We start from the raw sequence: 18,654 nt of genomic DNA, 5'->3' as shown, positions 1-18,654 counted from the left end.
CAGGATAGTCTTATAATAGTAAGCGCGTCTTGAAATTGTTTGGATCTGTGTCTCATCATGGATTCGGCCCAGCTTTCCGCACACGGCTTTGTGACGTAATAGCATAAGCAGCAGCCACATATTTTGCTGTGAATTCAGGGTTGGCCTTACGCTTCATGTTTATGACAATTTCAATTGGGCTCAGCGCAGCTCGTCGCAAAACTATTGAACTGAAGCGGTATAAGGTTACAGTCGCTGGTATTGTAGGGAAAACATACTAGCCTCAACGCTGCGGCACTGTATGTTCGCGCCATAAGGACTTTGTTCGACGTGGACTTTGCTTGCTTCTGCTTCTCCAGCAGCGCAAATTGCTGGGTGCCGCACAATCAGTATGTCGCAGTAACACATTACAGCAGAGCTGACGATCGCGGTGCCCCTAACCATGGAGCCGCGGTCGATTTCGCCTATATTCCTCCGCGGGAAGGACCCGTTCCCAGCACAGCGTGGCGTGCTCTTTCCAGCACAGCAACCGAGGTCTGTATCGCCTCTGGCCCAGCAGTATGCCGCTTCTGTACACTACAAGCTCCTAGCAGGGCTGCGTCCGCGCCCTCGCCCGGCGCCACCGCCGCAGCAGGCCCCCTCCTGGCTGCCGCCTGGTGCGTCTCTCAGCAAGGCAGCCGCGGCGCACAGGGCACACCGAGCATCCAGCGCCCCCTACCAGCGCAAGCCGCCCCAGCAGCAGTCCAGCTCCGTCTCGCCTGGCCGCAGTGTAAGCCCTGGCACCAGCAGCGGCCACAAGCCTGGCGCGGGGCCCCGCAGCAGCTCCCTTAGCCCCCCCGGCGGCCACCCAGCCACGCTGCAGACGCCGTGGGGCCTGTACCACTCCCACGTGCTCGCTGCTGCCTCGTCCGCTGCAACTCCCGGTCTGTGGAACCCGGCTCGGTCGTCCATTCTGCCCGCGCCGGCCGCGGCCAGCAGGTCCGCCGCCGCGGTTGGCGGCCCCTCCCGACCGCCGTTCGCGTCGCTGACCCCTTACGCAACTACAGGTAGGCACAGGTGCAGGCGCACGTGTACCAATTGCAAACCCTCAGGACCACCTTCCGCCACCTTGCCGGGCCGGCCACGCGGACGCTCACGCCGTCCGCACCGGAGCCTGGCGCCCTGCTGCCGGGCAGAGCCTCACATACAACACCAGACACTGCGGGCTGCGGGCCAACCCACCGACTGACCAGCCGGCCCAACCTCCCTGCCTGACAATGTGTGCCGATGCTACGGTAATCTGCAGGAGCGCTGCAAACGCCGGCGCCGCAGCTGGCCGGCGTGCCTGCCTGCGGCGGAGGGCCCACCGCCTCCGCGGAGGGTGCCGGCACCGGCAGCGGCAGCGGCGCTGCCACGCCGCCGTCGCTGGGGCCGCTGGAGCAGCTTGTCCGCAGCGCCCTGTCGCTGTCCGCCGCGGGCTACACGGAGGAGGAGCACCGACGCCACCAGCAGCTGCAGCTGCAGCACCAGCAGCACCAACAGCTGCAACCTAAACAGTTGCGCCGCCAGCAGCAGCAACGTGATTATGGGGCGTTGTCGGTGGCCGCGGCCGCGCCAAGGACAGCGTCTTCAGCAGCAGTTCGGGCGCCACAGGCCACAGAGCAGTGGCGGCCGCAACAGCAGGGGCGGGGGCAGGGGCAAGCGCCGCCACCGCGGGCAGCAAGCGCGCCGCGGCTGGCGCCCTGGCTGCTGACGGACTCCTACGACCCCCGCGCTGCTTCCTCGGCTACGGTGGCGGAAAATGGCCTGCCGCTAACACCGCTGCCGCCAGCTGCAGCCTCACCGCACCAGCTGCAGCACCCTCCGCACCTGCCAGGGGATGAGGGCGAGAGCTCGGCCGCAGCAGGCACTCCTAGTCCGGTGGGCGCTCTGCTGGCAGCCCTGGGGCGGCATGGCAAGCCCGGCGCCGCCACATCATCCCAAAGCGCTGCTACCGGCGGCAGAACGACGGCCAGCTCCCGAGGTGTGACGCAGCTGCGGCCAGCGCACGCCCACCGCCCAGTCGCCATCCCTGTCACACACCTGCAGCAGCTGCAGCAGAAGCAGAAGCAGCGGCAGGCGGCACAGCCCCAAGCCGGCTACGCGGCCGCTGAGCAGCCTCCCCACGCCTCGCCGCCTCGGGCTCAGCGGGAGCAGCATGCACAGCAGCAGTCTAGCCCGGTGCAGTGCAGCCCGCGGGCAGCGGCCAGGGGACTGGCTCGAGGCGACGGCGCTGCGCCGTGGGTGGCAGCAGGAGCGCTTGAGCAGCAGGAGAATCGTGGCGGCGGCGTGGCACGGGCTCTGTCGTACCAATCACAGCACCAGGTGCCCGGCTCCTCCCCGCTTGCAGCCCGCCGAAGTGCTGTGATTGTGCCGTCGGCCGGGGAGTTCGGGTCGCCGGGTTCCCTTGCGTCGCTGGACCTGCACGCCATGCAGCCGACCTACCCTCAGCAGCAGCTGGCGCAGGCCCTGCAGCCCACCGTGCTACAGCCACACCAGCACTCGCGGCAACACCAGCAAGAGCAACCGCAGCAGCTTCCGCTGAGGCCACAGCAGGCCTGGCAGCCGCAGCCGCCGCAGCTGCAATACCACCACCAGCCGCTACCGCAGCAACAGCAACAGCAGCAGCAGGTGTGGGGCCTGCAGCGGCCCGGCCAGCATGCGGCTGTCAGTGCGCTTGCTGCCGACGGCGGCGCCAAGGGCCTGCAGCAGCCGTACCTGCCCTCCCAGCAGGCTCTAACGGACTTGGCTCCGGCTTCCCAGGGGCCCGAGCTCGTGTTGTGGCAGTCGGCCCCGCTGGCCGTACCCATACCCCCGGAGTGGATTGACGGGCTGTCCGAATCATCCACTTCCTCGGGCGCCCTGCTGCGACCGCAGCAGCGACAGCCGCAGAACGATCGGCAGCAGCAGGACCCGCAGCAACAGCAGCAGCAGCAAGCGGCCGCGTGGCCGCCAGCAGGACCGCAGCCGCAGCCGGCGGCACTGCTGCAGCCGCTGGCTGCTGGGGCTGGGGCTGGGGCTGGGGCTGGGGCTGGGGCTGGGGCTGGGGCTGGGGCTGGGGCTGGGGCTGGCCGCAGCCCCCGCCCAGACCCCAGCCCGGGCCGCAGCCCTCGCCCCGAGCTCGAGCTGGACGCGCGAGTGCGCTACACCGCCTTTGACGCCGCCGCCAGCGCCATCGCGGCGCGGCTGCTGGATGACGCGCAGCAGGTGGCGCGATGGCCAGAACGAGCTCGCATGGCCCTGGCGCACCTCACCTCACCGCAGCCGCCCGGCTCTGGCGCCGTTGCGCCGGCTGCGCCGGCGGCGGGCGAGCCCGGGCGCTGGGCGACCGGCGTGCCTGGCGGCGCTGGAGCGATATTGGCTGCGGGAGGGTGTGTGGGAGCGGATGGTAGCCAGGCGTTGCACGCGCCCGGGGACTCGGATGCGCTGCTGGGAGCCTTCTCGCCTCGCTGGTCCGCTGGTGGGCGGTCCCGGGAGGCGGCGGCTACCAGCAGCAGCAGGACCCGGCGCCAGCAGCAACCGCAGTCTGGAGAGGCTAGCGAGGCGCCGCTGCCGTCGCCAGCGACAGAGGCCGTCAGCGCGTTCCTGGAGAGGTTGCACACGCAGTCGCAGTCGCCATCACCGTCACCGCGGTCAGCAGGAGCGCCGTGGGCAGGGGCGGGAGAGGCGGCGGCGACGGCCGGTCGTGGCGTGGCGTGGGGCGAGGTGCAGTCGGCGGCGCCGGCGACAGCGGCGGCGCGGCCGCCCTTGCGGCTGGCTGCCTCGCCGGGGCTGATGCAGCTGGCGGCCAGGGCGTTCGGGGGCTGGAAGCACCAGGTGGCGCTGCGGCGGCTGTTCAGGTAGGCGCGGTGTTGCCGTCGTACATGTGACCCTGACGGATGCAAGCGCAAAAGGCGACCGCGCGGCGCGAACATCACATGGGCGGGCGACGCTGTGTGGCGGTGCTCTGCTTGTTGTTTGCCTCCTCGCCTGGCGAGCTGAGACTGATGGTATGTGGTGCATGCGCGGGTGTGTGGTGCATGCGCGTCCAGGTACCTGGCGAGCGGGCGGCAGACGCGGGCGATGGTGCAAGTGTTCGGCGCCTGGCACGACGTGGCGCTGGCACAGCAGGTACGACGACTGGAGTACGATACTGTACAACGACTGGAGTGCTGTACTGTAGACAAGTGCCGCAGCCCCGCTGCTTGCTGTAGGTCACCAGTTCGCTTTGCGTAGCAGTCAGGACCGGGAGGACACATAACAACTTGCTGTGTCTGCCCTCACGCAGACGCGGCGCGTCGCCACCGCCGCCGCACTCGGCCGCAAGCGCCGCGCCCGGCTCGCAGCGACAGCGCTTGCTGGTTGGCGGGCTGTGGCGTCATCCTCGGCCCTTGCCCTGCGCGGCGCCGAGCACCGGGCGCGCTCCCACGCCGCCCGCGTGCTGCTGCAGCGCGCGATGCGTGGCTGGGTGACGTACTGGGCGCGCCAGGCCTCGGTGCGGGTGCTGCTGAGCCACCGGGCGGCCGCCACCGCACGCGCCTGCCTGGAGGCGTGGCGCGACATCGCAGCGGCGGTGGCGGAACACGCGGCGATGGAGGTGGCGCAAGGCAGCGCGCCGCAGACGCTGCCGCACGTGCACCCGCAGCACCCGCACCCAGGGCAGCCCGGCGCCTGGACGCCGCGACAGGCGCTGCCGCTCCCGTACGCACAGCGGACACCGGCACCGGCACAACCCTGGCGGCAGCAGCCCCTTGGTGCCCCGGCGTATGGGTCTCCTTTGCCTGTTGCTGCTGCCGCTGCCGCTGCGCGCCCACAGCACGTGCAGCCCAGGCAGCCCCAACCTCCGCCTCTGTCGCCCATGCCGTCTGCTGAGGCGCGGGTGCAGGAGGCCTGGGAGGACGACTACGGTCGCGACGTGCACCGGCTGCTGCGCCTGCGGCACTGCTTCCGGTGCTGGCTGGCGCTGGCTGACCGGGGCATGCAGGTGCGTGGTGCGCGAAGGTGCTGAGTGTGTATGTGGCATGGCATGACACGCCAGTGCCACCTTTGAGGCGACGCCAGTAGCGGTGTGTGACTGCAACCACTTCGCTGGGTCCTGGCACCGATCGCCTTTGGGCCGACATGTCCTGGCCTGACCTGACCTGACCTGGCCGGACCTCAACCGACTCAGCCTGGCCTGACCTGCCCTCATCCTATTCGGCCAGGTCTAGCCTGACCTAACAAGATTGCGCTGTTGCAATTGGCCGGCGCATGTGCAGGTGATGCAGGCGCAGGCGGCGCTGCAGCAGCAGGCGCTAGTGGAGCTGGCGGAGGAGACGGCGCTGCGGGAAGCCGCCGACCTGCTCAGCCGCCACCGCTACCTCGCGCCCGCGCTGCATGCCTGGCGGGCGCTGGCGGCTGCAAGCACGGCAGCGCGGGCGGGCGGAGAGGGCGCGGCGCTCGGCAGTGACAGCGGCGCGTCCTCGCCTGCGGCCGGTGGACCTGACCTGCAGCAGCACTATAGGCCTGCTGAGGTGACTGGGGCGCTGTGGTCGGGGGTGGCAGCGAGCGCCGGTGCAGTTGCCGGCGACTTGGGCAGCGGAGGCCGCAGCCGGTTGCCGCTGCCGCGGCTGCCGCCGCCGGCACCCTCACCGGGGCAGGGCCTGCGCTTGTCCCCGCGGCAGGGCTCGCAAAGCCCGGCGGATGTGGGCGCGCCAGGTACGGTCGGCGCCTCTGCAAGCGGCAGCACGACGCCGCTACCCTCAGCGGCCGCTGCCGCGGCCACAGCCACAGCCGGCAGCGCGGGTGGAGGCGTGCCCTCTGTCCGGGTCAGCTCGGGCGGCTCTGGCGGCCGGTCTGCACCCGCATCCGCAGGCGGCGGCGCAAGTGCCGGCACGGGCGCGGGCGCGAGCGGCAGCCGCGCCTCCGCCGGCAGCACCCCACCCAGCATGCAGCGCCCGCAGCTGCACGGCCTGCCTGTGTCCGAGTTGTGTCAGGTACTCGAGTCCGACCTGGAGTGGCTGACGGAGCGATTCCTGACGCCCTCCGGCAGTGGCGCTGCAGGCCCTGGCAGCGGCGGCTGGCCGTGGGACGACGGGGCGGGCGGCGGCGGCAGCCTGGACCGGCGCTTGCGCTCCGCTTCCATGGGTGGCGGTGTCACGCCGCCCTCGTCACGAGCCGAGGCGGCGCTTCGCACGGGCGCGCAGAGCGAGGGCGGGGCAGGTGCTGGTGTGGGTATCGCGGCTGCATGGGAGGCAATGGAGCTGCAAGGGTCGGGGCGGGGCTGGGGCGGCGGTGCCAGCGCTGTCAGGCTCGGCCTCGAGGCTGTGCGGGAGGGCAGCGATGAGGAGACGGAGGTGATGGGGGCTGCGGCATTGGAATCGTCCCAGGGCGAGGGCTTCAGGGGGCCAGGCGAGCGTCAGCTTCAGACAGCGTTGGAGCCGCGGCTTCTGGGCTCGCTCTGGGCTGGCGCGGCCGACGGCGAGGGCCCCATCGAGGTCACATTTGGCGACAGCAGCACAGCCAGCGGCGGCAGCAGCCGGCGCCCCAGCGTCACAGGCACGGAGGTCTCGCTGGCGGATGCCGCCACGCTCCGGGCCGGCCCGCCCGGGCCGCGTGCACAGTCGGCGCAGGCTCCTCAGGAGCAGGAGCACCAGGCTTGGCCGGCGTTGGCGGCAGGGGCGCAAGAAGACGACAGCCTGCCAGCATTCGGACATTATGAGGTTGCAGTCGAGGGCTTGGGTGCAGCGGCTACTTGGTCGCAAGAGCCCCTGTCCAGAATTTCTGGCGGGTTGCGAGCTGGTAGTGGTGGCGTTGGGCCGGGTTTCCAGCCGGCAGCAAATGGAGTGCGCGGCGACCTCTTGGAGGAGCAGCAGGCCAGCGGCGGGCAGCAGCGCACCCAGCAGGCGGCGCACGACGGCCAGGAGCAGTACTCAGAGGGGCCGCAGCAGGGCTACGAGGAGCAGGGGTACGACGGCGACCATGACCAACAGCACTTGGAGCCGGAATCACTGGAGCAGTATGAAGAAGCCCTCGAAGCTGAGGCCGAGGCGGAGGCGGAGGCGATAGGGGAAGAAGCGGCGGAGGCGCCGGAGGAGGAGGAGCCGCCCGCTGTGTACGACGAGGAGTCGTGGCCACCCATGGGGCGGTGGCAGGCGTCCCCCATGAAGCGGCAGGACCGCACGCCGTACAAGCGGTACGTGGCGCTGCCGGGGCCGGCAGGCGTGCTGCGGCTGCGGTCGGAGCAGTAGTGTGTGTGGAGCAAGGCTGATGTACAGCGATCGTGGTGGAATCTGGGAAGCATTGTGGCAAAGTGGATACGGTTTTGACATAGTTACACGCATCATGGTGTGCTGGGTGGGTGTCTTGTTCGGTGCTGGGAAGCGTTGCAGGCGAGTGGTGTGGCGGGCGGCGAGGCTAGTGGGATGTTGACGATTGTTGAACGTGGTCTTGAGTGATGGGAAGCACGGCTAGGCGCTGGAACGGGGGCTGTTCAATTTTCAACCCTTAAATTAGCAATGCGGCTGCACGACGCAAGTAGTGAAGCATACGCATCCCTGGTAAGGCTTGGCCATGGCCATCAAATGCATGGCAGCTGGTGAAAGGCAATCAGTCAAAGGTGAAAGAGCAGTCTACCGCATTTCCATGGCCGCCCATTCTTACACAGCAATGTGAGCTGTTGTGATTATCACAATGTGCCCAGGCCCTGATGGGCCTGCTTATGTTCGGTCATCACGTGCAACTCAGCTCATTAGGAAGAGCGGTGGCGCTAGGGTAGCCTGTTCGGAGTCACACAACAGTAGCAGTACCCGGCCAGCACAGAACGGTCAGCACAAGTCTGATCGGTATAAGCAGGGTATAGGCGTGCCACGAATCTACTGGATAGATGTCTTGCTATATGGCAAACGTCCCATCGCATTATTGCCAGGCGCACGTCACTATGTCAGCACGTAATGTCAGCGACAGTCCACGAGCGCGTCGGTACATCTCATCGCCGTTCCTTCTCTTTCACGGCCACGCAACGCAACCCTTGCAGGCTGGCACGGGCCTTTCCCTACGGCAGCACGGATGCCGAAGAGTGTCACAGCACCGTACACACAGACACCCAGCCCCGCTTCCACATCTCCGGTTGTCATGCTTCCAAGCGCAGCTACGCCACAGTGCCAGACATAATGCGGCTAGGCTACGGGCTGCTGGTTCGCCAGGTGCGCCTTGATGGCCTTGTCGAGCTCGTGCAGAAGGGGGCGGCGCTGGTCCGCAGGAATCTTGATCTCATCCTGCAGGTGGATCGCCACGCCAGATAGCAAGAGAGAGAGAGAGAGAGTGTGTGGGGGTTGTAAATACCAGCCCAAACTAAACCAAAGCCAACGAAAACGGGAGTGAGGGGATACGGATTGAGGTTGTCAGCAAGCACAGAATGCAGCTGTGCCAGCGGCAGCACGCACGCTGTGTGGCCGCAACATGCGCTAAATTCCATTCGCCCGGGCTAAGGCGTGAGGCATTCTTGCCCCGGGCCCAATGAGGGTACAGAGTTTCTCTCTACCATCCCAACCCTCTCCCGTGGGCCCGCTGTGTCCTGTCGTTCCCATCCTCCTCGCACCTTCAGGTGCTCGGGCAGGCAGTCCCCTGCCGAGCCCGGCTGCAGCAGAGTGTACTGGAAGAACTTGGTGCCGGGCAGGATGACAGCGTCGGACTGCTCCGCCAGGTCCGCCAGCTCCTCCTCATCCAGCTCCGTCTGCAGCAACAAGATGTAGGCGGGTTGGATAAGCAGGGCTCCAGCTGATCCTAGGGCGGAGCCCACTGCCTGCCCACGCCGGCTGCGCTTGCGCACACGCGGAAGGTGCCTGCCGGTCTGCCGGTCACGTGCAAGCGACACGCATTCTGCCAGTCCCACAGTGCCCCACAGCACCCGTCCGTGCGCGCGCCCCTGCGTTCGCCTGCGCGCCCACCTCGCGCAGCTCGAAGGACATGCCGCAGCCCAGGTGCGTGAGGCGGCATGCCTCCGGGCGCAGCGACACCGTGTCAACGTGCCAGTCAAGCATGCGCTCGTACATGATCAGCTTGGCGGTGCGCGGCGAGGGCGACCTGCGAAGGAGTGAAAGCACCGGTAGCACATGAATTGTACCGTACCGCTATTTATGAACAGCTCCAGCTCCACCCATGCGCCCATGCTGCTTCAGATGACCGGCAATCAGCAAGCTGCTCGTCATGAGTTGTTTTTTACACACGGGCTGTGCGCGGGCTTCCGGGCGCTTACCCTGGCATCGCCAGCTCCGCTTGGGCTTGGGCTGTTGGCTGGCCGGCATTGGCGGCAGGCGACAGGGCCGCCGGCAGCTCAACGGGCGCCGCCGCCTGGTCGGCGCCGGGCCCTGCCGCCGCCGCAGAAGCCGCCGGCAGCTTGCGCGCGGACATGGGCGTGCCGGTGCCGCCCTGAGCGGCGGTGGCCTGCAGCGCACCCAGGCAGCGCCGCAGACAGTCAGGATAGCCGAGTGCGATGGAACAGGACAAGGGGGGCAACGTTCCGTGACTGTGCGGCACATCCCCAGACCCCAACATGAGGGTGCAGGAGTCAGGTTAGCTGGGAATAGGTAGGTCTGGGTCGGCAACGTTGACAAGTGAGACACGGCACAGTGCATGCTGTGTGCAAAGCAGCTCGGCGCTCGGCTTGGCAGAGGTCTAAGAACGCACCGATCCATCACCGGTTGCAGCCTCCGGCTCCTGCGCGCATTCCTGCTGCGCCGCCGCGCGGGCGACCAGGCCGGAGCAGCTGCCCTGGTTGCTGTTGTTGCCAGAGTCGAGCGCGAGCGCCGCCCTGGCAGCAGCAATGGCGGCAGCAGCCGCAGCCCGAGGGCTGAAGCCCGCAAGGCCAGGTGCCTGCCGGGCAGAGCACCACAACAACGTTCAGATTGCAAACTCCTCGGGCTGTGTGGCACACGGTACCCGCATGGAGTCGGGCTTGCGGCGGGGTGCTACGCACCTGGATGGATACGCGTCCAGAGGGCGACAGGAGGAGCCGGGCCGCGGGCGACGCCCGCGGCAGCAGGGGGCTGCGGGCGAGCGCCGCCGCCACGGGTGAGCGTGGCAGAGCAGTTGCCGCAGCAAGCGCAACCTGGGCGGCCTGCAAGGGTGTGAGGAGAAACCGTCATTACCATTTGTGGCTTGTCGGGATCTGTCAGCCAGGCAAGCAACGCTGCCGGACGAGGCACACGGAGCTTGGGGCTTGGTGCTGCTCAGCAACCCACCAGGGGGCCCTCAGTGGGCGGCGGGCCCTTGCGGGCCGACGCAGGGTTCAGGTCCACAAAGCTGTACTGGTCCTGCGGCACGAGGGTGGGGGCAGCATGTCGGGACATATCATGCACGAAAAGCCATCAACAAACGGACGGGCAGCTGATCAACTGCTAATGAGTCAAGTGGATTGCACAGAACCTCCGTGTGCGTTGCTGGGACTGACTACTGAGTGTCGCTTTGTACCGTGGGCCCGCCCCGTCCCAGCGCCCCTCAAGCAAGTCACCTGCTGACGCGCGGGCATGTGGAACGCCTCCGGCGCGCGCATGGCGTGCGCAAACGACATGTCGGCAGCAGCGGTGGCGGCGCTGGTGGCGGCGGGCTGGGCGCCGGCCTTGCGCTGGTCGGCTCCGCAGATGCCGTCGATGGGACTTCCGTTGGAACGCCTGCAGCCATACAGGTGAGGGCGGGTTGCACGCGGTGATAAGGTCAGCAGCGGCATGCGCGGCTAGATCCAGGCGCCGAGGAACGGTAAGGGCAAGCAGGTATTAGCGCAGCAAGGAGTGTTGGTGTCCTGTCCAGCTGGCCTCACCTGCTCTTGTTGCCGGCGGCCGGCTGCTCAGCACCGGTCGCACCAGAGGGGCCGGGCGTGGCGCCCTCTGCCGCCGCCGCGGCGGCCGCCTCCGACTGCAGCGCCAGTGGCACCGCCCCGGACGCCAGCCGGGACTGGATGCTCGGTGTGGGCGCCCTGCATGCAAAAGCACATGCATGGACATGTTTTACAAGTGTATATCACACAGCTGGGGAATCGGTCTGCGCAGCTAGCAGCGCTCATGCTCAGTCACGTTTTTGGGGCCTACGTGAACGCCTTACCTGAGCTGCGGGAGCATGTTGACGACGCGCTGGCAGTGCGTGTTGAGGCCGGTGCCGCCAGTGGCCGCGCCCGACAGCGGCGCCGAGCCGCCGTCCTCCGTCGACACGGCACGCAGCGAGGGCAGCATGTTGACGACGCGCAGGCACTCGGTGCTGACGCCCGGGCCGGTGGCGCTGGGCGTCTCGCCGCTGGACTGGCCTCCGATGCCGCTGCCAAGAAAGCCCTACGATAACAACAAAAAGTTAAGGAATGAAGTCAATTTGCGCTTGAGGATAAGATAACGTGGCACATGCGCTCCACGGTTGTAATAGGTGAACTGGGACGGAAAGCAGCGAGCCGGGTGGCGTGTGTACTGCCTCACCCGCATGCGCACCAGCTGGGTGCCGGGCGTGGGGAAGAGCACGCCGGGGCCGGGCGTGATGGAAGGGAACTGCACGCTGCGCCCGGCCGCCGCCCCGTTCGCGTCGGCAGGTGTCGCCCCGGCACCGTGCACCTGCCGCGGTGACGGGCCTTGTGCCACGCGTCCGTTGCCACCCGCGTCATCAACCTCCATTGCGTCACCGCCGCGTGCCGCTGCGCCCGCCGCCCCGGCCGCGCCGTCTCCGGCGCCGGTCAGCTGCAGTACCTGCGCCTCGCCCCCCTCATGCTGCTGCTGCTGTTGCCCCTGGCCCGCCAGCATCAGCTCCGCGCGCATGTCGTGCAGCGCCTGCTGCGTCTGCGCCAGCTCGCGCTCCTGCTGCGCCACTCGGAGCAGCAGCTCGCCCTTCTCAGCCAGCAGCTGCTGTGCCTGGGCCTGCAGGTAACGAATAGGGGCAAGGCCACACCGATACCGTCACCAACCGGCACACAAGCTCAGATACACTCCTAGCACGCGCCCTTGTGACTATTTACGACGTGAAGGAGAAGCCCGAAGGCGAGCAAGCGTCGCGATGGCGCAACATGGCATCCTGGTGTAAGTGGTGTTGAGCATAAGCACATTCCGCCAAGGCGCTTCCCCGTGTGCCCCTACCTCCAGGCTGGCAATGCGGCTGGCAACCTCTTCGCTGCCGGCGGCCTTGGCCTTCTGCTCCGCGTGCTCCGCCGCCGCCTGCCACAGCTTGGCCTTTTGCTCCGCGTGGCGGACCTGTGGACGCAGTAACAAGCACTGCTCGGTTGCAATATGGCCAAGGGTCTCACCATGTAAGGCCAGGTCTCTGAGCGCCGGCCGTGCGCTGGTGCTGGCGGGGTCCTGGGGTCGCTCAAACGGCGAGAGCGACACCCACCTGCTCCTCCGTATACTGGACCTGCTCCGCCAGGACCTTCTCCAGCTCGTGGATCTTGGTCGACTGCAGAGTCGCGGCAGAGGCGGCGGGCACGCTAAGGCAGCAGCGATGAATTTGGGGCCATGACCCGGTGGAAGCCCCACGCCCAAGCAGCAGGAGTGGTGAATTGGGCCCACGTCAGAAGCCAGCGCGCCAGAGGTTCACAGTGTGTGAGCAAAGTCCCGATGTGCACCCGCACCCGTGACCCGCACCTTGAGCTCGTCGTACATACCGCGCAGCTCCACCAGTTGGCGCTGCATCGCACGCCAAGCACGCATGTGATACGACTCAGCCAAATGAGCGGCTGGTACTTCAATGGCGGCATATGCACAACAGCCCCTGCGAAGACGCACCTGCAGCTCCACCACCGCGCTGCGCTCCCGCTGCCCCACTTCGTCCATGCGCGGCATGGGCATCGTCACAATCTTGACAGGCGTCGTTCCCGTCACAGGCAGTTGCCGAGCCACCCCTGCCCCGCCGGCAGTCGTGGTGGTCGCACTAGGTGTACCCTCGCCAGCTGCGGCAATCGCACGGCGGACGGGGGCCGCTGCGGCGGTGCCCGCGGGTGCAGGGGCAGGCATGGGCGCAGGGGCGGGAGCAGGCGCGGGTGCTGGGGCAAGCGCGGCTGCAGGCTGAGCGTGTGGCGCTGCGGTTGCCTGCGGCACCGGCGGTGGGGCCTCCATCACTGCCGGCTGCAGGGCTGCCGCGGCCGCTGCGGCCTGCTTCCTTGTCCGCTTGGCGCCCGCGCCGTCCTCAGCCTGGGGCACCAGCTGGGCTGCCGGGATGCCAGCCGCCACCGAACCTGACGGTCCTGCCACGCTCGCGTCCTTGGCAGGTGCATCCGCCAGGGGCACATCTGCAGGCGGTGCGGCAGCAGCGGCCGCCGCTGCAATGCCTGCCGCCTTGCTGGCCGCCTTCTCTGCCTGCTTGTTCGTGGCCTGCTGCTTCCCGGCCCCGGCCCCTGCCGCCGCCCGGCTTGCGCCTGAATTTGTCGCTGGCGCAGACGAGCCGTCGTTGGACGACCGCCCACCAGCTGACGGCTGGCCGGGGCGAGAAGCCCCGCCGGCATCTTGCTCGAGGGCAGCCTTGCCGTCACCGCTGCTCTTGGACTTGCGCTTCTTCTCAGCGCCGGCCTCCACTGGGACTACGCTGGTGCCAGCGGCTTCAGCAGCAGCTGCTGCAGCAGCGGCGGATGCGTTGCCAGAGCCCTTTTGCTTTGGCTTGGCTGCCTGGGCTTGAGGCTGGGGCGCCTCAGCATCGTCTTGGCCGCTGTCAGAGCTGCGGCTGACCTTGCGCTTCTTAGCGCCGGGCTGGTGCGTGCCGGCCGCGTGCTCCGGTGCACCGCGCTTGTCCGCCACCGCCTTCGCTGGCTCGGCGGCAGGCGCTGTTTCTGCCCCTGCATCTGCGGCTACAAAACGCGTCTTGTCCGTCCTCGTCACCGCAGTCGCACGCTTGTCGCCTGGCACCACCGGCTCCTGCTGCTGGGAAGCGGCAAACGGCAGCGCTGGCGCCGGCGGTGCTGACAGGCCCTTCTTGCCTCGCCCTGCAGGCTGCCGCTGGTCCTGCTCCGGCCTTGCTTCAGCGACAGACGCGCGACCCCGCGACCTTCCGCCCACTTCCGTGCCGCTGTTCAACAGGACTGCCGTGTTCAGCAGCGATAGCACCTCCCGCGACCGCTTGCCAGCAGGTTGATTGTTGCCGACGGCGGCCTGCAAACCGCCCAAGCGCAGGAACACAAGCAATGGGTTTCTGAGCACAAATTGACTCCCTTAGCCTGCACGGTCTGAGCACACACCTTCTTCATTGGCTCATTCTCGTCCTTTGAGACAGCCGCGTGCGGTCGCGCCGCTTGAGACGCGCCTTTCGTCCGAGTCATTTCTTGCACTGACCAGGCACCAAATGCGCCAGCCTGGCCAGGAATGAAGTTTACAGAATTTAGGTTGTGGGGTAGAGCAACAACATGTCTCTGCTCTTCTTTGCGAGGGTTGACAGCTGCGACTCGGGCGAACTTTCAAACGTGCGTAGCCGAGATAGACTTAGCTACGTTGGCAAATGCGTATCAAAGGTTGCACTGGCAGGACTTGGGGAAACGACGTCTGCCTAATTAGCAAAATCCCTGCTTCGCCCAGGATCCACCGAGCCCCTGGCCGTGCTCCATACTGAGCGTGACCGCTGGAAGGTTAAATGAAACTGTTGTTAGGTTAAATGACAATAGGCACAGGGAATCGGCTGCGCGACTAGGATTACTTCAACACCGGAAAGGCAGGCGTTTCGACAATCTTCTGCGGGAAGTAGTATAGATACTGCTGGTGTCGCTCATGACATGACAAACGTCTATAAATCAGCGGAGGATGCTGCGAGAGGGTCCGCGAAGACGGTGCACCAGCAGGAGGACGGCTGAGATGCCGCATCCGACAGCCTGCCCCACCCGTTCGGCTTGTCGCCGTCTGAGTACGCGGTAGGAGCTTGCGGCTGATGGGCTTGAGGAAGGGCTGGGACTTGAGAACGGGTTGCTCCGGTGGCCTGCGTCTCTGCGCCTGCAAGACCCCGCCCGAGCCCTTGCGCGCCAAACACAAACCCTCCGGGCGCGCTCACTGCCCCTGCTCCTGTTTGCTGCCTCTGACACCGTCTGCTGCCCCTGCACCCGCCCCTCCGGCACAGCAGCCGCCCGCCCACGCCGCGCACACCACCGCCATCGGCCACGCAGTCACTACCTGGGGCCCCGAGGCCTCGGCCTGGGCCTGAGACCGGGTGATCCTGCGGCCGGTGGGCTGCTGGTGCTGACGCGGCTGCACGTGGCCCTGGAGCTGGGCAATGAGGGCCGCATGACCGCACACATCCTGGGAGCCTACCCCGAGGTGTGTGTGTGTGTTTGCGGGGGGGGGGTAAGTTTATTCCAAAGAAACCAAGACGGACGGGGTTAGCCGTCCATGGAGAACGGGAGTTGTTTCCATCATTTTCAAAAAGACATGGGGGTTGGATGGGAACCGCAGGCCTGCAGCCGCGCCCCTTGGAAGTGGGAACCCGCGCGTGTCGCCGAGCGGCTGAGCGCACTGGCTTGCCATGGCCTGTGCACGCACGCGCGCGCACGCAGGCGCACACACTGCGCCCCGCGTGTTTCCTTCTCTTGTGCTTGTCAACACATACACACACACGCACAAGCACATGCTGCGCGCACGGTGTCTTGTCGCATCGTCTGCACACACCCTCAGAGTCACATGCGCATCCGCACTTACAGGCCTGCGTGTTGTGGGCGGCAGCCAGGCTGAGTGGGTGGGCGCCAACTCCTGCGCTGGCCTGTCGATAGACGCCGGTCACCTCCTGGCCGGCGGCTGGCTCGGCGTCACACCCACGCACACCCAGGCCCAGGCGCGCGCGCAGACGCCCACGCACACGCATGCGCAGGCACAGCCGCCAGCGCAGCCTCGTGGCAGCACAGCCGCGCTGGGCGGTGATGACGCCATCGCTGCCGCAGCGGCAACAGCCACGGCGGCAGCCACGGGCACGGCAGCCGAGGACACGTGTGGCTGCAACAGCCCCTTTGTCGCGCCGCCTTCATTGTCGCTGACGGGCGCCTACATGAGCATGACCACATATAAATCGCTTGTGCGATGCTCAGAGGCTGCGGAGCCGCCGCTGCTGCCTCCGCCGCCGCCGCCGCTGCCAACGCGCCACACACGCGGAGTAACGCTGCCGGCGGCCACGCGCCGTCTGCGGCGGTCGGCAGGCAGCTGCAGCTGCAGCCCACAGGGCTGGCGCTGCGCCGCGGCCACAGCGCCTCCTACCCCTCCTCCAACACCTTATGGTCGGCCGCGGCAGCGGTGCACCCCGGCACCACCGAACCCAGCCGTGTCGGTGGTGCCGCCGCGTCAGCGGCGGTCCCTGCGCAGGCACCCCTGCTCGCCCGCGGTGGCAGCAGCCTGGGACCAGCTGCATGAGACTGGCGGCGGCGTCACCGCCGGTGCCTCCGCCGACCACAGTGGCGTAAGCAACGTGCCCCGCGGGGCTTCCTCGGGCATCATCAACGGAATGGGCGCCGCGCACGTGCATGCCGTCGGCTCCAAACCATCCCGCCTTCGGCTTAAGAGGGGCGATGCCGCCTGTCGATGTCTGCCCGTACAGCGGGAACCTGCAGCCGGTGCCAGCGTAGTGTCTTTACGGTGGGGGCGGCGGCAGCGCGGGTGGCGATGGCGGCGGCGGCGCGGTGGGAACGACCAGCAGCGGCGGTGGCGGCGGCGTTCGGCTGGGCTTGGGCATACGGTATTAGGAGCAATCAAGGAAGCGAACTTTCCCATCGCAGCTTCCAGCAGCGGGTGCGGCAGCGGGTACAGCGGCGCTGGTGCGGCCGGTGAGCCTCACGGCGATGGCGGCGGCAAAGGTGCGCCGGCCTGGAGGGCTTGGGACCCTGACGCTGTCGAAGGTTGCATGTCTGGAGGGTTTGCGCTGGATGCCTGAGCCGGGCTCCGTTACTCAGAGGGCGGCGCGGCGGCGGCGGCGGCGGCGGTGGCTGGCAAGGGCGCGGGCGGGCAGCGTAGTGGACTTCTGCACGTACTGATGGATGATGGCGATGAGCGTATGTTGTAGGGCGGTGCTGTTGTTGTTGACGGTTGCTGGTGTGTATAGAGGCTCGGCACAGAACAGCGACAAGAAGTGATGCGTGCGGGCATTTGTCTAAAATTCAGACACTACAAGCGGGGGCAATTTGATCGTGCAAACACGGAGACAGCAGCGAGTGCTGCCGCAGATGAATTCCGTACCGCATGAATGCGACATTACAAAACCGACCACGACGGTGTTGCTGCAAACCTCCCGGATCGAAGTCCTTGTCAAAGCTGCGCGGGGCCGGAACCACTGACAAGAAAGGTGAGTTTGACTTCTCCTGACAACTCCAAAGACGCCTGAAGCATGGAATGTAGAATGGTCATCTGCAGAAGGAATTGTGATGATGTTGTTTGATGTATTCTTGGATGGTTTCGCGGTCTTCAGGGCCATCCCCCAGGCGAAAGGGGCTGTGCCAAGCCTGAGCCTTGCATGCATGTGAAACATGCGTCCTGTTGAGGTGTGCTGTAGGCTTTGCAATGGTGTAGGCATGCTTGCAAGCAGAACCTTTTACTATATGGACACGCATGTGGGTGGCGGCCGGTGCATTGCGCCGAGTTGGTGATGGCGTTATCCATCCATCCAAGAGCCAGTATTCACCTGGATCAGTGCCTTCGTCAGCTGGCGGGGTGAAGCCTCTAAAATCCCAAGCGCAGAACCTTGACAGCAGTGATGCTTGAGCAACGGATTGCGGATTGCTGGTGGGCGATGAGAGTGTCTCAGAAGAATGCTCTGCAGCGCATTGGCGAGCGCTGTTGACAAGAGCTCCATTACTGTGGATCATGCGGGCCATACGCCATGCACACTCAAGTCCTGAACCGCAACCTTCCTGGTGCCGGTTGCTTTGCCTTGTGGCACTGCGACCGCGGCCGCGTAGGCCGCTTTCCGGGGTGTGTGGTTTTCGGGGTTCGGGGAAACCTGTGGCTGCGGGCTGCTAACCGGATTTGTTTCAAATTTGTTTTGGGTATTGTTTGTCCGTTTGTGCTTTCGTGCGGGTCCCTGGCTGTGGCTAATAGCGGCCTTGGCCGTGACTGGTGCGCCTCTGCCCCTGTACGGCTTTACTTCTTATCTGCCAACCATGCGTCTGCCTTGTAATCTTCCTCTACGGCGACGCGTGAGTGCCGAGTGCGCGGCTGGTCAAACAGGTTCCTGGCGCGCATTCATCAGGCTCTGGGCGCCCGGCCAGGCGATGGCACCAGGCATGCAGATCCGCTAGCTGAAGCGCGCCCCGCACGTACCAGTGTGGCCTGCGGAAGGTTTGCTGAAATCGCACGCTGGCGCTGGCCGGCATTGAGAAAGTGTGAGCTTAAAAGGCAGGGAGTGCGAGCAGCTATAACTGGTCAGACAAGTGGATGCGGGAGGCACTCAGACATGACGGGTGAATGCTGGCACGGTCTGTAACAGCTGCCTGGTCAACGAAGTGCTTGCTAGTGAATGCGAATGCAAGAGTGCAAGACGCCGTCGCGAGCTCCAGGCTAGCAATAAACAGCACGAAAGAAGTTAGTGTCAGCGGCAATGCGGTTACTTGTTACCTTCGAGACGAGACACCGGTGCGCGCTCCACGCTGCTCCGCATTCGGCACGCCAAATGGAGTCCGAGTGTCGTGGAGACTGCTGCCGCTTGCAGGGGCGGACGCGTTCCAGCTCGCAACTATGCTGCTGCCATTCGCCGCGACAACGCGAAACCCACAAAATGCACCCA

At 66.6% G+C, this 18,654-nt stretch overlaps 3 protein-coding genes across 3 annotated transcripts; 2 read left to right on the top strand and 1 right to left on the bottom strand.

The window, feature by feature from the left end:
• Nucleotides 1-100: 100 nt before the first annotated feature.
• Nucleotides 101-7,456, top strand: CHLRE_09g396957v5 (uncharacterized protein). The gene is made up of 6 exons (XM_043065824.1): nucleotides 101-1,025; nucleotides 1,265-3,836; nucleotides 4,029-4,107; nucleotides 4,265-4,960; nucleotides 5,235-5,673; nucleotides 5,743-7,456. Exons 1-6 carry the CDS (start codon nucleotides 422-424, stop codon nucleotides 7,203-7,205), a joined length of 5,853 nt encoding a protein of 1,950 aa, XP_042921292.1. The 5' UTR covers nucleotides 101-421; the 3' UTR covers nucleotides 7,206-7,456.
• A 2-nt stretch (nucleotides 7,457-7,458) lies between these two features.
• CHLRE_09g396920v5 (uncharacterized protein) lies at nucleotides 7,459-14,420 on the bottom strand. Its single transcript, XM_043065823.1, has 16 exons — nucleotides 14,150-14,420; nucleotides 12,708-14,063; nucleotides 12,567-12,608; nucleotides 12,316-12,378; nucleotides 12,063-12,176; nucleotides 11,415-11,846; nucleotides 11,053-11,276; nucleotides 10,772-10,927; nucleotides 10,466-10,625; nucleotides 10,197-10,268; nucleotides 9,932-10,072; nucleotides 9,643-9,828; nucleotides 9,212-9,399; nucleotides 8,904-9,039; nucleotides 8,555-8,689; nucleotides 7,459-8,231 (listed from the first exon to the last, which is right to left on the bottom strand). The coding sequence occupies exons 1-16, from the start codon at nucleotides 14,156-14,158 to the stop codon at nucleotides 8,133-8,135; spliced, it is 3,513 nt and encodes a 1,170-aa protein (XP_042921291.1). The 5' UTR covers nucleotides 14,159-14,420; the 3' UTR covers nucleotides 7,459-8,132.
• A 120-nt stretch (nucleotides 14,421-14,540) lies between these two features.
• On the top strand, nucleotides 14,541-18,366 carry CHLRE_09g396883v5 (uncharacterized protein). The gene is made up of 3 exons (XM_043065821.1): nucleotides 14,541-14,812; nucleotides 15,019-15,212; nucleotides 15,593-18,366. Exon 3 carries the CDS (start codon nucleotides 15,966-15,968, stop codon nucleotides 16,290-16,292), a length of 327 nt encoding a protein of 108 aa, XP_042921290.1. The 5' UTR covers nucleotides 14,541-14,812; nucleotides 15,019-15,212; nucleotides 15,593-15,965; the 3' UTR covers nucleotides 16,293-18,366.
• The last annotated feature ends 288 nt before the right edge of the window (nucleotides 18,367-18,654 follow it).

Source organism: Chlamydomonas reinhardtii, chromosome 9, assembly GCF_000002595.2.
Source record: "Chlamydomonas reinhardtii strain CC-503 cw92 mt+ chromosome 9, whole genome shotgun sequence".
Classification (NCBI taxonomy): domain Eukaryota; kingdom Viridiplantae; phylum Chlorophyta; class Chlorophyceae; order Chlamydomonadales; family Chlamydomonadaceae; genus Chlamydomonas; species Chlamydomonas reinhardtii.
This window is presented reverse-complemented; position numbering and strand designations above follow the sequence as displayed.

Coding starts and splice junctions, on each gene's coding strand:
- CHLRE_09g396957v5 (XM_043065824.1), top strand. CDS start 422: ATGGAGCCGCGGTCGATTTCGCCTATATTCCTCCGCGGGAAGGACCCG. Junction 1,026..1,264: donor GACCCCTTACGCAACTACAG/GTAGGCACAGGT, acceptor GGTAATCTGCAG/GAGCGCTGCAAACGCCGGCG. Junction 4,108..4,264: donor ACGTGGCGCTGGCACAGCAG/GTACGACGACTG, acceptor GCCCTCACGCAG/ACGCGGCGCGTCGCCACCGC.
- CHLRE_09g396920v5 (XM_043065823.1), bottom strand. Junction 12,177..12,315: donor TCCAGTATACGGAGGAGCAG/GTGGGTGTCGCT, acceptor CTGCGTCCACAG/GTCCGCCACGCGGAGCAAAA. Junction 9,829..9,931: donor CTGGACGCGTATCCATCCAG/GTGCGTAGCACC, acceptor TCTGCCCGGCAG/GCACCTGGCCTTGCGGGCTT.
- CHLRE_09g396883v5 (XM_043065821.1), top strand. CDS start 15,966: ATGCTCAGAGGCTGCGGAGCCGCCGCTGCTGCCTCCGCCGCCGCCGCC.